The sequence below is a fragment of the Orycteropus afer genome, unplaced genomic scaffold, assembly GCF_000298275.1.
Source record: "Orycteropus afer afer isolate SDZICR_OR568_19922 unplaced genomic scaffold, OryAfe1.0 scaffold00250, whole genome shotgun sequence".
NCBI lineage: Eukaryota > Metazoa > Chordata > Mammalia > Tubulidentata > Orycteropodidae > Orycteropus > Orycteropus afer.
The window spans coordinates 3,735,434-3,753,275 of record NW_006921837.1 but is presented as its reverse complement, the minus strand read 5'-3'; the positions used below and the strand labels follow the sequence as shown (position 1 = coordinate 3,753,275).

Here is a 17,842-nt window from a genome sequence, read left to right as displayed (position 1 = left end):
TCGGAAGGAAGGTTGGGCATTCCTACTCCTGTGGTGATACTGCCTCGGAAACCCAAGGAGGGGTCGCTATGAGTCGGTCCGACTCGATGGCAAATAACAACAACAACAAAAAATTAGATCTAGGATCATTAGTTTCCCAGTTCAATCTAGGTTACAAGTTAAAATCCTGAAGCTGTTCCTTTGATAGAGATAATAGCCTCTCAGGGAGGTAGTACAAGAATGCTCTGACAGGGATAGCAATTCTGTGATAATGTGGAACGCCAATGATCAGACTGTGCTTTATAAACGGGTAGCACAGGTTTGGAAACACTTCAGAACATAGTAAACCTGATTTTGAGATTTACTATACTGCTACAAATAAAAAATGTGGCACTAGCATAAAGATAAGACATATAGGCCAATAGAACAGAATAGAGTCCAGAAATAAATGCACACATAAAAAAGCTAAAGTAATTAAATGGAGAAAAGACAGTCTTTTAAACAAATAGTGATGGAACTACTGTGTTCTCTATAACCAAACCAAACTCACAGCCATCGAGTCAATTCCAACTCACAGCGACTCCTCTGGTTTACTGAGGTGGTAAATCTTTAGGGAAGTAGATTGTCCAGCCTTCCTTCTGCAGAGTGGCTGATGGGCTTGAACCACCAATCTTCTGGTTAGCAGTCAAATGCCTGAAGCACTAGGCCACCAGTGCTCCTTTTGTTATCTCTATGGGGGGGTGGGAATGAATTTCAACCCTTACTTCACACCATACACAAAAATTAATTCTAATAGATCACAAGCCTAAATGCAAACAGTAAAACTAGAAAACTAGGTGAAAAGATAAATTTCTTCACAAGCTTGTGGTAGGCAAGAGATTTCTTAGCAAAGAAAAAGCACAAACCGTAAAAAAAAAAAAGGAAAAAAAAAAAATTAATTGACTTAATCAAAATTAACATTGCTTTGCCACCATCAAAATAATGAAGGCGAGACCCAGGTTGGGTGAAAATATTCACAATCATATATTATTAACAAAGAACTTGTATCTAAAACATGTACGAATGCTTACACTCAATAATATGACGAAGGACCCGCTTAAAAATAAGCCAACACCTGAAAGAGGCACTTACATCAGAAAATGTAGAACGGCCAGTAAGCATATGAACATAAGAACACCTCCATCTAATGAGAACACTGCTTTTGGAGAGAAGCAAACTGTGTGACATTAGGACACTTTTCATAGCTACTCCACGTGTGTGTGTATGTGTGTGTGTGTGTGTGTGTCTGGGGGGAGGAGAAAATAATCTACCTTGGTTTACTAAATCTCAACTTAATTTACACTCTGTCGCAATTGCCCTGATGGCGTAGTGACTAAGGCATGTGACTGATAACCAGAAAGCTGGCGGTTCAAACCCACCAGCCACTCCTTGGAAGTAAGGTTGGGCAATCTACTTCCGTAGTGATAAGGCCTCCGAAACCCAAAGCGGGGTCGCAATGAGTTGGGTCTACTCCACAGCACCTAACAACAACAACAACAACAGTAGGTCACAGTTGCCCAGCACGGAAGCCTCGCGATATCGGGAAGTGCCGGGACGCTCACAGCCCCTAAGGACAAGATGCGGTAGAGAGCGCAGGCGCGACCAAGGGCCTCAGATTGGGCGTCGGTCTCCAGTGGGGACCGGGACCTGGCACAAAAGACCAGTGAAGGTATAGAAGGGCCCAGAGGGAGTCTCCACAACATCACCCAAGCACGCCCACATGCGCGAGTCCCCACCGCCCCCTTCGGTTAACCACCTCTTGGAAATCGTGCTCTCGCGGTATTTGTTCTTACTCTCGCGGGATTTGGCGTGGCACCTGGAGGCTGGGCCAGGGGAGGGGGTGGCGGTCCGTTATTGGCGTTGGGCTCTGAGAGCCGCGGTGGCAGTGCATTTTCCTTTGCTCACAAGGAGCCCCTCAGGCTGGAGGCCAGCCAGGTGAAAAGCACGGCCGCATGTGTGTGCGCACTGCTAGGGGACCGGGAGGTCCGGGCGGGAGAGGGCCCCCGTTTTGGCCTGCCCTTCTATCGCGAGGGGCCGGCGCGGGGCGACCTGGCACGGCCTCCGCCTTGACTGCTTTCTTCCTCTTTCCCAGCTCTTGCCGCCGCCTCGGTCGCGATGGGGGCGCAGGACCGGCCGCAGTGCCATTTCGACATCGAGATCAACCGGGAGCCGGGTGAGCTGAAAACTGGGAAGCCCTTCTGGGGCTTGGGCTTGCCTGAGTGAAGTGGAGGGATCTATCCTCATCAACCCTCCCCCCATCCTTTAGGGAGCCTGTAGACACAGTCAACTTTTTTTTTTTTTTTCCTCCAGAGAGAATCCATGGAGGAGGAGGGTGTCCCGCGGGTCTCCATCCCTACCCTACTGGAGTTCTGGCCTCATTCTCTCAAACCCCACGCCCCCTTGCGCCTCCAGACTGAGTGCTCATACCCCGCCTGGTGCCAAGAAAGGGGGTACAATCCTTTTGGGACTTTTTTTGTTTGTTTTTAACCTCCTAACGTTTCGAGGAGGCAAACACTGTCGATTCTCGTTTTTTGTATCTTGCTCTCTGTACTTTGAGGTTTGGACTCGTTTAATTTATGCTCCCTAGTCCTTAGATAGGAGCTCTGGTAGCGTGGTGCCTAAGGCACTTGACTGCCAACTAGAAGGCTGTCGGTTCAAACCCAACAGCCACTATTTGGAAGGCCGGTTGAGCAGTCTACTTCCGTAGTGACACTGCCTCGGAAACCCAAGGAGGGGTCGCTATGAGTTGGGTCGGACTCGACGGCACATAACAAGTCCTTAATATGGTAACCCCGCCTCTATTTCCCCTTAAGAATCTAAAGCCAGAATTTCTTGGTTCGTAGTAAAATGGCTGTGTGATAACCAGAGCATTCCATAGAAACAATTTCAGCATGCATGCAGTTAACATTAATGATTTGCCTTTAGAGTATTTAGCCATTCATTAGTATATTTTGTTAAAAATAAAATACTTTCTCCGAAGCAAAATTAGTTGTTTCATTCTATGGAGCAGAGTGTAAGGTTGTTTAGGTTTTTTCATTGTAGTGACAAGTTTTAATTGGAGGCATATATACTACCTTAGGGAGCTCTGGTAGCATAGTGGCTAAGACACTTGCCTGCTAACCAGATGGCTGGTGGTTCAAACCCCCTAGCCACTCCTCGGAAGGAAGGTTGGGCAATCCTACTTCCGTAGTGATACTGCCTCGGAAACCCAAGGAGGGGTCGCTATGAGTCGGGGCCGACTCGATGGCACATAACAACAACAACATACTACCTTTGTGCAGCATCTTGTTCAGATTCTTGAGAGGTTTTGTACTGTTCTAGGGAGTTCTGGTAGCATAGTGGCTAAGACACTTGCCTGCTAACCAGATGGCTGGCGGTTCAAACCCACTAGCCACTCCTCGGAAGGAAGGTTGGGCAATCCTACTTCCGTAGTGATACTGCCTCGGAAACCCAAGGAGGGGTCGCTATGAGTCGGGTTTGACTCGGACGGCACATAACAACAACAACAGGCTTTGGGTATATAGCAGTGAATAAAACAAAGGCCTCTCCTCTTTGTAGTTTATATTCTGTTGGGGCAAACAGACCATAAAATAGGGGGAAAATACAGTGGCTTGTATTAGGGACACTTGGAAAACAGGACATTTAAGCAGACATCTGAAGGAAACGAAGTGACTCGTGAATATCTTTGAGCATTCCTGATAGTTGTTAACTGCTGAGCTGACTGACGCCCAATTCATGGCAATCCCACACACAACTGAACAAAACACTGCCACAATTGGTCATGCATTGGACTGTTGTGATTTGTAGGGTTTTTGTTGGCTGATTTTTGAAAGTAAGTTCCAGGTCTTTCTTCCTAGTTCATCTTGGTCTGGAAATTTTGCTGAAATCTGTTCAGCATCATGATGACACGGTTGTGCTGACAGATGGGTGCTAGCTGTGCATGAGCTGCATTGACCAGGAATCAAACTCAGGTTTCCTGTGTGGGAGGCAAGAATTCTAATGAACCACCAATGCCCTTTTATTTCTGTTATTAACCAGTTGCTGTCAAGTTGATTTCAACTCACGGTGACCCCCTGTGTTTCAGAGTAGAGCTGTACTCCACAGGGTTTTCAATGGCTGTGATCTTTCAGAATTAAATCATCAGGCCTGTCCTCCAAGGTAGTTTTGAACCACCACCATTTCAATTAGTAGCCAAGTGCTTAATCGTTTGTACCACCCAGTGTCTCCTAGTCCTGGTAGAGGAAACAGTTATTGCAAAGACTCTTGAGGAGGGAGTGTGCTTGTCATGTTTGAGGAACAACAAGGAGGCCAAAAGGTGGCTGGAGTAGAGACAGGAAGAGAGTGAGAAATGGCTTGTAGGTTATAATAAGGACTTTGACTCAGTGAGATTAAAGTATTAAAAGAGTTTTGAGCAAATGAATGATGTGAATTTAAAAATTTTGTGTTCTGTAGGTTTTAATTATTACTTTAATGTTTTGAGCCTTGACAGGTATCAATCCTTATCTCTATAGAGAAACTTTTAAGAATTAAAAATAATAGTCCCCTGAAAAGTAGAAGTAAAATTTGCAAAGATTCTGTATCATGTTAAATACTCTTTTCCTAGTACATGTTCAGATCCTAGATTTGCAAATAACGTCTTGTGAAAAATCTTCAGAACATACTTAGTATGGTAGTTGAGGTTGTGTGTCAACTTGGCCATGTTTTTGAGTGACTGGGCAGCTGGATGTAGTTATTCCGCATGATGAGGTTGTAATCACCTTTATGGTAGATTCTGCTGTGAGCAGCTCAGTAGTTGCCTTTGGAGTGTAGTCTGCGTTCAGTTTAAAAGGAGAAGCTTTGGGAAAGATCTCTAGCTTTTTGGCACATCTGTATTCTGCAGTTAGCCAAATCTTGATCTCAGTGGCCTGCTGTGTTGCCTGCCAATCTTGGGATTGTTCTTGGACTTGAACCTGTGGTCTGCTATGTGCCTTGGGATTGTGCCATTCTACTTGGTGACCTTGGGTTGGTCAGCCTCAGCAGCTAGCAGCTGCCTGAGGTAAGAGAAGCTTCCAGCTCTAGTGGTCCTGGAATAAGAGGCAGAGCTGAAGCCCAAAGTTGAAGGGACTTCACCCAGCCCCTACAGCCAGCACTCTCAATTTGGACTTCTAGCTTCCTAAACTGTAAGATAGTAAATTCCTGTTAAAGCCATCCATTTGTGGTATTTTCTGTTAATGGCGGTACTAGAGAACCAAGACACTTGGTAAATGTTGAATGAACTTCATTCCCCAACATCCAATACAATTCATTATAATACCATTCTGGTAGAAGAGACTGGCACACTTGAGAACACTGATTCATATACAAAACAAGAAATGCTTATATCATTTTAGGATGATAATTGGCTATTTCGTATGGCATAATCTTAGATAAGGAGCGCTGGTGGTGCAGCAGATAAGGGATTTGGCTGCTAACCAGAACGTTGGCAGTTCAAACTGTATAGTGCTCCTCAGGAGGAAGATGAGGCAATCTACTTCCGTGAAGATTTATGGCCTTGGGAAACCTCTGGGGTGTCACTATGAGTTGGAATCAACTCGATGACAGTGGGTATGGTTTTTGGTTTGAATCTCATATAATACTTATCTAACATTTTTCAATATATTATCTAAGTAGTAAGTACTTGATTTTTATACAGCCTTTAAGGAGCCCTGGTGGTGTAGTGATTTGGCTACTAACCAAAAAAGGTCAGTGACTGCTAGCTGCTTTGTGGGAGACAGATGAGGCAGTCAGCTTGCATGAAGATTTACAGCCTTGGAAACCCTATGACACAGTTCTACTCTGCTCTGTAGGGTCACTATGAGTCAGAATCAACTCAGTGGCAGTGGGTTTGGTTTTTGGTTTAAGGGTTACTTCATTTGTATGAATAGGAGCTCTAGTGGTGCAGTGGTTTAGTGCCTGGCGGCTGTCCAGTAGGTCAGCACTAATCAGTAAGTCAACAGCTTAAACCCACTAGCTGCTCCATGGGAGAAAGATACGCAGTCTGCTTCTGTAAAGATTTATATTTTGGAAATCCTGTGGGGACTACACTCTCTGTTCCAGGATTGCCATGTGTTGGAATTAACTCATTGGCAACAGTTTTGATTTTTTGGTTTTCAGTTGTACATAGTGAGGTATCCTGCTTTATAGGATTCAACCATCAGTAATTATGTCATTGGGAGTCCCTAGGTAGTGCACATGGTTAATAATACACTGAGCTGCTAACCAAAAAGTTCGTGGTTTGAGTCCACCCAGAGGTCTCAGAGGAAAAGTTTGGCGATCTACTTCTAAAAAATCAACCATTGAAAACCTTATGGAGGACAGTTCTATACTGAAACACGTAGGGTTGCTATGAATTGGAATTGACTCATTTATTGATTATATATGCCCTTGAGTACTTATTCAAAGAGTACTCCCTCCTGCCCCCCCACAACAGCGCAGAAGTATTTAATTATGTAATGCCGTAACACCTGGCCTTAGAATGAATAAGGAAGCTTATGAACTAATATGGAATGATTTCAAAGAGCCGTTAAGTGAAAAGAGGAAACTGCAGGGTTTGGTTTTTTTTTTTTTAAATGTTTGCTTCATTATTATTTTTGCAGTGTTCCCAGCCCTCCCCTCCCCTCCCACTCCTGGTAACCACAAAGAAAGTTTCCTTTCATATAGAAACCTTTCTATGACTTTTTACAATAATGAGCTAATACATTATTTGTCCTTCTGTGTTCAAAGAGTACTCTTGACTTACTGTTTGGTAATTCACTGGCTCTAAATACAAAGTAATCTCTGATTAATTTATAAGCTAAGCTAAGATCAAGAAGTAGTGATAAAAATTGAGTAGCATACAGCATAGTTGTATTCTTTTCCTTTACTATCAGTGGAAATCAGTGTCTGTTTTATAGCATATTGGTTAACTTTAAAATTTGGAATTATAAAAGTACCAAATGAATACAAATATGTGTTAAAGAGGAAAAGTCTTTAAATTTATGTGACTTTCTTTCTAAGAATCCATGACAGTTTCTGTTTGAAATAATTGTAGGACTGATTCTTACAAATTTTTTTAGAAGTTTTTTAACTATGAATTTGATTTCTTTACTAGGTGTATGACTGTTAATGTTGCCTATTTTTTGGATGAATTTTGATAATTTATGGTTTTCAAGAAATTGGTACATTTTATCTACATTGTTGAAACTAATTGCATAGAATTATTTTTAGTAGTTGTTATCCTTTCAATAAATGTGGGATTTGTATATTGATATGTGAGGTTTTGATATTGATAATTTGTGCCTTCTGTCTTTTTTTTTAGTCAGTTTGGCTTAGAGGTGCACTGCTATGAATTGCTTGTTATAGTCCTTCTAGCCATGGTCTTTGTGACTCCCATCAGATGACTGAGTAGGACTAGGCAAATGTGAGGTGCTTGTGGCCCACCAAGAGGATTAGATAGCTTGCTAATAATGTGAAATAAGGTAGGTGCATGGTGCTCTTGGTAGAGGTGGGACCATGCAAATTATATGTATGGGACCCTAATGTGGGGAATGGTCAGTTTTGCCATCTTGCTAGGCTTAAAATAAGCCATCCTAGAGACAGGGTACATCTCACTACCAGTAAGAAACGAGCAACAGCAAGAAACACCAGTAGGAGACAGCACAGTGGGCTTCTGGACCTACAGAGCAAGAAAACTAGTGCCTTCAGGCAGGAAGCTTGGTGGGAGAGTGGGGTGCCTCTGGACACTTGGTGAAGCCAATTTTGCTGACCCACAAAGGTAGAGGTGAGTGCCTTCAGGCAGGGCTTACTGGCGGAGCAGGAATGGGGTACTTTTAGGGATTTAGCAGTAGAACTAAAAGAGCTTTGTAGCACTTGTCTAAGCAGGGCAGGGACTGCGGTGCTGAGAGGCCAAGGGCCAGAGAGAGGTGTGCCAGCAGGCAAGAAGAGGCTGCCCTGACCAAGTGGTTTCTCATCTTGAATTGTAACCTATTGCTTCCCTAATAAATCTCATAACTGTGAAGATTGCCTGTGAGTTCTTTATGGTCATTTCAATGAATTACAAAACCCAGCAGAGAAGTAGAAAGTGCCATAAAAAGGACAGTTGGTGTCAGAATTGGTAAAAAATAAGATTTGAGGTGGAGGCAGGCTGACGTCCCTTCATAGGAATCAGTCTTGGGCTATTGATCTTGATTCATTTACCCCCTTGTGAAGTTAGAAGTCAGAGGCCTCCCTCACACCGTTTTTGCAGGAAGTTTCAAAGCAGTTAATTTTGGTTTCATTGATACTTGTTCTATATTGCTTTTTGTTTTCATTCATTGATTCTTCTGTTTGCTTAAGTTTTATTTTTGTACCTTTTTTTTTTAGTAAAGTGAAAGCTTAGATTATTGCTTTGACACCTTTTCTGATAGCATTTAATACTATCCATTTTCCTAGCTACACCATGCAAATTTTGGTATGTTATGTTTTCATTTTCTTTCATGTCAAAATATTTTCTAATTTCCTGTGAGACTTACTCTTTGACTCATAAACTATTTAGAAGTGTTTTAGTTTCCAGTTCTTGGTTATTTTCCTTTAGCAGTTGTTTTAAAGAAAGTCTCCAGGCAGCAAATTCTTTCTTGTTTTTTCGTCTCAGAATGTTTTCTTTTTTGCTTTCAATTAATTGGTCTTCAGGTTCACTGAGTTTTTCCTCTATTATACCCATTTTGCTTTTGAGTCCATCCAGTGAATTTTTTTATTTTGATTATTGGATTCTTCAGTTTTGGTTCTTGAGGAATGTTTCCATTTATTTCAAGAGTGTTTGCTTTTACTTGCTGGAATATGGTTGTAATAGCTGCTTTAAAGTTTTTGTATGATAAAAAATCCAGTGTCTGTGTCATGTTGAGGTTGTCATCTTTGTTGCCTTTTTCCTTATGAGAAGTTGAGATTTTCCTGACTCTCTATAATTTTGGATTGTTTCTTGGGCATTTTAAATACTATGCATATGACCTTGGGTCTCATTTAAATCCTATGGAGAATGTTTTGCTTTTGTTGTTGATGATGATAGTGTTTCAGCAGGCGATTGACTTGGTTAAGTTTAGACTGCAAGTTACTACCTCCTTCTGTGGACTGTGGTTTCAATGCCAGTTCAGTTTTCAAGGCCTTTGTACTACTCTTAAGATCTGCACTCAGATTTGTCCCCCATATGTGTCACTTAGTGACCGTTATGAGATTTGGATAGTGCAAAGGAGCTCTGGTGCTTCCATGGTTAAGGTATTGGGCTGCTAACCAAAAGGTTGGTGATGCAATCCCAATAGCTGCTCCGCAGGAGAAATATGAGGCAGCCTGCTTCTGTAAAAATTTATAGTATTGGAAACCCTGTAGGGCAGTTCTGCTCTGTCCTAAAGTGTGTTGGAATCCACTTGATGGTGGTAGGTTTGTTTTTTTGTTTGGTTTTCTTCCCTGTAGTGTGTGGTCTAGGACCCAATCCACACATGCATAGCTTAGGGTTGAGCCCAGGAGTTCATTAAAAAAAAAAAAAAACCTCAACTGCTGTCAAGTTGGATCCGACTCATAGCGACCCCTCCTTGGGTTTCTGAGGCAGTATCACTACGGATACTTCCTTCCAAGGAGTGGCTGGTGGGTTTGAACCACCAGCCTACGGGTTAGCAGTCTCAAATGCCTTAGGCACTATGCCACCAGAGCTCCTCCAGGAGTCCATAGACAAGTTTATTGTTTTCTTGAGCTTTCTGCTTTCTGCAGTCTTCCTTACACTTCCTAGCTATCAGCCTCCCTGTTGCCCACTACCCCTCCTCCCCACAAATATATACACTTTGCTGGTCTTTTGGCTAGAAAGCCAGGACTTTAATTTTTCCCTGCTCTGCTATGTTACTCAGATGACTGTGTCTGCCTCTGGGGCTAAGTAATGAAAGGATAGAGTAAAACATAGAGAGAGTCAAAAAGCAATAGGGATTCTTCCCAGACTCTTAGGACCAGAATAATTCTTGTCAGAAAAAAGAGTTCCCCTCTCTTGGAGTTTCAGATGCTTGCCCAGTCACCACTGCTCTTAGTGCTACTGCAAGATTTCCCTGGGGACTGGGCAGGAGAGAATGGAAAAAACAGAGCCCAAGGACTTTTCCCTTATTCTGTCTGCTTCCTAGACCAAAATAGAGGCCTTCTCTTTAATCCCTTTCTTTGTTTTCTGTTTTTTAAATTGTGATGTGGGTGAAAGTTTACAGAGCAAATTCATTTTCCATACAACAGTACATACATGTTTTGTTTCATGACACTGATTGCAATCCCTATAATATTACAGCTTTTTAGCTGCCTTTCTGATCTCCTGTGGTCGATTGTTCTAAGGAGTGTAGGTACCTGTTGTAAATGTTCACCTTGTAAGCCTGTCTGTTGTTTGGCTGGAAGCCATGGGAGTGAGTTTAATTCCAGGCTGAAAGGGTGTCTAGGGGCCGTAGTCTCAGGGGATTCACCAGTTTCTATCAGCCCAGTAAGCTTGTAAGACAGTAAGAATTTTTTTTTTTACGATTTTCAGTACTGTTTCACATTTTCCTCCCACTAAATCTAGGAGCTCCTATTATTATCCCTTTCTAAGTGGTTGACAGTGATAGCTAGGCACCATCTAGTTCTTCTGGTCTCAGGATTATGTAGTCTGAGGTTCCCATGGTCCACTAGTTCCTTGAACTAATTGTTTCCATGTGTCTATGATTTTCTTCATTCTTCTTTGCTCTGGACAAGGAGAGACCAGTTGTGCATCTTAGGTGGCCACTCACAAGCTTTTAAGACTCCAGTTGCTACTCACCAAAGTAGGATGTAGGACAATGATTTCATGTAGTATGTTATACCAGTTGAGCTGTTCAAGCCTTTTCTTGCTATTCCTGGTGCACAGTTCTGAGTTTCAGATTGCTTTTGATTTCAGGCCAGGAGATACCAGAGGAAAAACAAAACAGGAAATTTATTACCAATTTGGTCCTTTAAGTTGTACTTTCTTTTTCCAGTTTGTCAGCTACTATTCTTTTTTTCAGTCCTCAGATAGTTATCCCATGCAAATTCCAGAAATTTTTAGTTCGATTCAGTGAGAAACATAGGGCAGAGTATACTTATTTCATCTTGACCAGACCTAGAAATCTTTACAATGTTTAAAGATGTTAACTTGTAAAATTCAGCCAACCCTAAAACATTGTCTATAGGTAAATTCAGAAGCCCTGGTGGTGAAACGGTTAAGCACTTAGCTGCTAACCAAAGGGATGGTGATTCAAATCCATGGCTGCTCTGTGGGAAAAAGATGTGACAGTCTGCTTTTGTACATTTATGGCCTTGGAAACCCTATGGGGCAATTATGTTCTGTTCTGTAGGGTCACCATAAGTCAGATTCAGCTCCACAATAATGGGTTTTTGGTATAAGTAAATTCACATTTTCTTAGGGCATTTGCATTTGCTTTTTTTATACCCACTTTGGAAAGAGAGATATAAAAGCCTCACTGACAGCTGTTCCCCCACCCCAGGCATGCTCACCCTTTTCTGGTTAAATGTTACTTATCTAGGGTTGTTGGGAGCTCTGGTGGCATAGTGCCTAAGGTATATGACTGCTAACCAGAAGGCTGGTAGTTCAAACCACCAGCCACTCCTCGGAAGGAAGACTGGGGAATCTGCTTGTATAGAGGTACCATCTTGGAAACCCAAGGAGGGGTCACTATGAGTTGAATCAACTCAGCAGCAGTGAGTTTGGTTTTTGTCTGCTGGGGTTGTTTGTAATCAAGTAAACCAAAGACTTCTCAGGGCCTCTGTTAGGCTGGGATCTCTAGAGAAGCAAAACCAGAAAAGCTTACATATATAGAGAGAGAAAAATTTATCTTAGGAAAATGACTCACATGCTTATAGAAGATGGCAAGTCCCAAGTCCTGGATCAAACGTCAAATTGGAGACTTTTCCCGAGTCATGCAGCTGCAGGTGCTGACAAGTTCAAGGTTGGCAGGCAGTATACCAGCTGTTGACTTCGGGGGATGATGAATCCAAGATCACGAGGCACAGTGCTGGATTGTTTGCTCACAGATCATTGTAGACAGCACAACAGGATCCAGATCCACAGAAGATTCTTTTTTCCAGGATTTCCATATATATATTGGAAGCATGCCACACCCCTAGGGAAACTCCTTTTCAGTGGATTGGCTGCTCAAAGCATATACATCTGATCTCATCATGGGAATAACCATGTCACAACTGCTTAAACCATTCAGAATCATGGTCCAGCTAAGTTGATGCACACAACCCCAACTATCACAGTCCACCCCTTGTCAACTTGGCAGTTGTGCACATCTCCTTAACCACATATAATCTGTAAATAAGGACAATTATAAAGTCATATTTGTGCCTAATGTGATACACTAACATGTGGACAAGTGAAACACATTAACCCTGTTTACATTTTATAGCTCATAACTGAAGAAAACAAAATACCTGATGGACACATGCAATGAAAAAATATAACAATCACAGTCCTTGTTTCTGCAGCTGATCACGTGATTGTAGCTGATATTCAGAACTACCACAGTTCCATCCCTTGTCAACTTGACATCTGTACAGATCTTCGATGGGTGTCTGTAAAGATCTTCACTGGGTGGCTCCAGTCCCCTGGTTCCTCTGAGTGGGGACCTCTCCTCCTTGGCCTGGCAGGCCCCATTCCTCTGCCTCTTGGGCATGGCAGCCCAGCACACTCACTCTTGAGCAGACTGTGGTTCCATCCCACGGACTCACATAAATGAGCAGCCCCACACTCCAGAATCAAGTTGGTGAAGGTCTGGCTCTTTGAAACCTAGGGGGCTATGGTTGAAACCTAGGGGGCTGTGGTGGTTTCATTCCCAAAGGCCATGGTCCTACCCTTTGGGCTGAGGCAGTTCTGCTTCCAATTTCCTTGGTCTCTCTGCTTCTGCCAATTAATGCCCAAGGGCAGCCTACTCTGCCAGAAATCTTCCTGCCCAAAGGACACTTAGCTTTCTTGCTCCATAGCTGGTCAACCTGCTACTCCATCTCATGCCAGTCTCTACAAATTAATGCTCATAGGCAACCTACTCTGCCAGAAAGCTGCCTACTCGATAGCATCCAGTTTTCTCCTCCATGGGCTGGTAAGGCTGTCACTGTCTTATGCTGCGTCTCTCACCTCTGCTACTGTCATTTCTCATGCTGGTCTCTTGGTTCTGCTGCTGCCAGGGTTTCTCATGCTGGTCTCTTGGCTCTCCTGCTGCCGGGGCCTCTCAAGTCAGTCAGTCTCTTGACTCTGCTACTGCCATCTCTCATGCCACATGGCCGGGTCTCTCTGCTGGGGTTTCTCTTCTGGGGTCTCAGGTCAGATACCTGTTTTAGGTATCTGTCAGAGCAGCATCCCACTCTCTCAGTACCATAGTCTATTTTGGTTAGCTAGTGCTGCTCTGCCAGAAATATCCATGAGGGAATAGCTCAAACAAACGGGAGTTTATTCTTCCAATTTTGGGAGGTTAGAACTCCCGAGTTCAAAATGCCAGGCTCTAGGGGCTGGGCGAAAGCCCCTCGACCTTGGGTTTCAGCTCTGTCTCTTACTCCTGGCCCACTGAAGCTAGAGGCTTTTCTTCACTAGGTACCAGCTAGCTGCTGAGGCTGACAATCCAACGTCAACAGGTGAAAAGACACAGTCCCGATATCACCAAACAATGTATCAGGCCACTAGTTCAAGTCCATTAAAAGTCCCAAGGTCGGCAGGGCATGTTAGGCTGTTGAACAATGACTTGGCTACATGCAGGGTTCAGGTGTGCCAAAAAGCTGGAGACCTTCCTCAAAGCTGCTGCTTATATACTGGAAGCTACTCAGCTGCTCCAGTAGGTTGTCGTAGCTGATACTCAGAACTACCACAGGGCCTAAGTAAAGAAGTTTGTTTTTCCCATCTTTGGTGCCTCAGGAACTTTCCTTTTACTTGCCTTCTTTTATTCAGATTTGTTTATCAAGAAATGGCATATTTGAGCCCAAGGGACCAAGTTTTAGATACCTTTTGCCAACTGATCTAAGCCACTTTATTCAAGAACGTGTTCTTTTTTTTATTAGATATTGGGAGTCACCAATAAGGCTAGTGAGGGCTGTAGTTCACCCCTCTCACGGTTTTGTTACCAGGATACAGTGAGAACAAGCCACATTCTGCCATGCATGGGCATTTATTGCCAAATAAGTATACACAAACACAAGTCATATAACCAGTAAGTTTGGGAAAGTTCCCATTCTGTCCCTTTTCAGTGCTCCAACTACTCCTTATGTGAAAGATTCCTGCCTTTTGAAAATTGTCAGTGAATCTTTCAATATTGGACAGCCAGAATCTTCCAAAATCAGTGATGTGACTAAGACCTTTTTTTTAGTAGCTTGAGCTATAGACTCCATTCCAAAGGGTGAAAGACTCTCCAGATTGATATGTCCTGTTAATGCAAGAGTAATGAACTCTAAATATTTCTACTATACAGGTTTCCATTGCTGTCCAAAAGTGGAACATTCCTGTGACACTTCTCATAAGCCAAAATGGCTTAAAGTGAAAAACCAATTGCCATTAATTTATGTGGGAAAATATTTTGAGCATTCCTAAACCCAAAGAATAACCTCCTAAATCATACCAAATAAAACCTAAAGTAACTAACATATAGTGAAAGCAAGAATGATATGATAAATACAAGCCTGTATAGAGGAGAAATAATGTAACTATACTTTCAGTTACCGGAATTAGGAAGACAGTGAGCGCACACTGCAAAACTGCGAGGTGGTGGTGGTGATGATGGCACCTCAGGTAGCCTAGGTGTCAGTGGCACACGGCTGTATTAAAGGGCTAGAGTTCGAATCCCACAATAGAGTGGGATTTATATTAACTGCATGCCAAGGGATGAGTCCTATAGTCACAGAAATGCACAGGGGACAAGTGGAGGATGGGATCTTGTGATGTGGGGTGCATTTATACTTCACCAGACATTTAATTGAATGTGGCTGGGTCATTCAGTAAGGGAAGAGGAGTTTTGAAAGGAGCTTGGTCAAGCTTCTATGTAACACAAGTAGGCAGCAGACATACTGACATAAACACTTTACCAGGTGTCTCTCACTCAGGAGGAGTGAGATTGGTGTGGCTATTTTCTGTGATGTACGAAGTGTGAGACTCTTTCCCAGTCAAAATTAAGAGGTTATGTGGTTTTTCACTCTCATTCCTTTAGCATACAGTGTTGTTCCATAGGTTACATGATGTGATGTCACGACAGATTGAATGCAGAGGTGGTTTAGAGACTTCTGTTAAGCTAGACGTTAAAGAGAAAATGTAAAACAGTGCCTCTCATCTCACTAAATTATTTATTTTTGTTAGCAGCCATCAAGTCAGCTCCCAACTCATGGCCACTCCATGCTATGTGGAACGATATACTGCTTGATCCATTGTGATCCATAGGGTTCTTACTGGCTAATTGTTGGGAGTAGATTCCCAGGCCTTTCTTCTTAGTCCATTGTAGTCTGGAAGCTGTGTTGAAAGTGGTTCAGCATCATAGCAATGCACACCTTCCTTTACCTTTCCTTACTCTACCCTAAAACTGAATAAAATACACATAGATTTTTTTTTCCTCCCTTTCTGTTTTAATGTAGGCTGGCTGTTCCTCTTTTGACCCCCACCAATTTGAGTTCCTGTGCTTTCTTTTATCTTTCCACCTTTGTTGATGTTTGTCTGTCACAGTTATTGAGAGGGAATTCTGACATTGGTGGTATGAGCTAGCTTTCCCATGTGATTTCTTACAGTTCTGGTTTGTATTTCATTTAGTTAGAGTTTGAGGAAAATGGCGATCAAGGTTGTTACCCTTTGGCTCTGGAGAGTCTTAAAGCTTTCCAGAGGGTATATAGTTCAACCTAAATTCTTAGTTTAGCACTTACATAGCACTTACACCGATGGTTAGGTGTTTAGCAAACATCTTACTGAGAGTAAAAGCAGATTGGAACTAAGAGTTTTTTATGTAGGTAGACAGTTCTGACTAGAAAGGGCAAGACTTGGGTGACACAAGTTGTGCTTTCAAGTCTCTTGGGTATACAGGCAGTCCCCAGTATAGGATGGGGTTCTACTCTGACAACTCCCTTGTGAGTTGGTTCAAGTGAAAGTAGAATCTTTTTTTTTTTTTTAAGTTTAATTATTACTGCCATTTGTTATTAGTATTTTAATACATTCAGTTTTTATTTGTCTTTGGGGATTGGAAGGCAAGGATAACATCGGTTTACAAGCTACAACATTATATGTAGTACATTAATGGATAAGATGTGAGGGGGAAGGAAAAAAAAGGTTTTTAAGTGCTGTTCTTTGTAATTCAAATACATCATAAACTGGGGACTACATCTATACCTAAGAGTGGAGGTATATCATACAGTGATTCTGTGTTTAACTTCGTGTGGAATATGTAATTTCATTTTCACTTTTCTGGCTAAGTAGCTAATGTTTTTATTTTTATTCCATTATTTTACCACTAGTTCTTGTTCATCATAAGATAAATATCAACTTCAATCTCTTTACTACATTTCATTTGGTTTTGGGCTTTTTAGGTGTCTTTCCAATAATAATAGATTTGTTCTTTCTAATTTGTACATCTCTCATATTGTTCTTTTTCCTACTTGCTTTGGCTAGAATTTCTAGAGCAGTGTTAAGCAATGATGATTCTGACAAGCATTTTTGACTTGTTCCCTACTTTAATGGGATTAATGCTATACTGGTTTTTTACCATTACACATAATGCTGACTGTTGATTTGAAGGATGTCTGAAAACATATGTGGTATGTTAATGGATTTCTTCATTATTGAATAGTGTGTATGTGTGTGTGTGTGTGTGTGTATATATATATATAATATAATGTGTGTGTGTGTATGTGTATATCTATATCTATATCTATATCTATATCTATATAAAGTGAGATTGGTAGAGTTTTCCATTTGTTTTCTCAGGCTTTGGTCACAGTGTTACTTTGCTTCATAAAATTAGACTATCTTTTGCTGTGCTCCGAAACTGTTGAAGTGGTGTTACACTTTAATGTTACTTGAAAATTAGAAGTAATTCACTCATATTAGGATACTTCCTGAAGGATAGTCTTTTGGGTAGTTACAAGAACAGAGAGTTAAATAACAAGAGTTATTTAATAGCATATTAGTTTTTTTCTTAGATACGTGGATAGTCTGTATCAGCATGGGTTATAATCTTTATTTTCTGAAAGTACTTTTTCCTGAATTTGTGTATTCCTCTTATTTTGTTTTTCCCCAAAGAACCAGTTTCGAGTGTTTTCTGATTTGTTAATTTCTGCTTTAATTTTTATTACAAACCTTCTTTATGTTTTCCTTAGGTTTATTTATTACTTGTTCTTATCTTCCTGAGCTGAATGATAAATTTTCTTTAATCTTATCTATCCATGACCATATGTAGGGCTGTATGCACTGGCAGGAGTAAAGAAGTGGTGTTCAGCACTTTGCCATGAGATTTACCTTGCAGCTGTAAGGTCTGTTCATTCCCTCACATTCTGGTTTGTACAGCTCTGTTTCTCTGATCCATACCAGTACCAGAATCGTTGTCAGCTGAATACATGAATTAATAAATAAATTTTCTTTGAGTTTTGATTGCACCTTCCTACTCTACTTGAGAGTGATAGAGAAATAATTTTTCTAAACGCATCCACAGGATGCTTTTAGCTGGGTGTTGCTTGATATGACATGAAGAAAGAAAGCTGTTGGGAGTTCTGGCAAGATGGTGGACTAGGCAGAAGGACTGCACAGACCCTCTTCAACAAAGAAAAGGGAAACCAATTGACACAGACACAGAAGATAATCTTGGAC

General features: G+C 41.8%; 1 protein-coding gene across 1 annotated transcript in view; it reads left to right on the top strand.

Annotated features, from left to right (window-relative positions):
• Positions 1-2,133: 2,133 nt before the first annotated feature.
• Positions 2,134-17,842, top strand: part of NKTR (natural killer cell triggering receptor) — a 68,546-nt gene continuing 52,837 nt past the window's right edge. The window contains exon 1 of the mRNA XM_042782157.1: positions 2,134-2,191. Coding sequence (XP_042638091.1) covers positions 2,134-2,191 — 58 coding nt within the window. The remainder of the gene's footprint in view (positions 2,192-17,842) is intronic.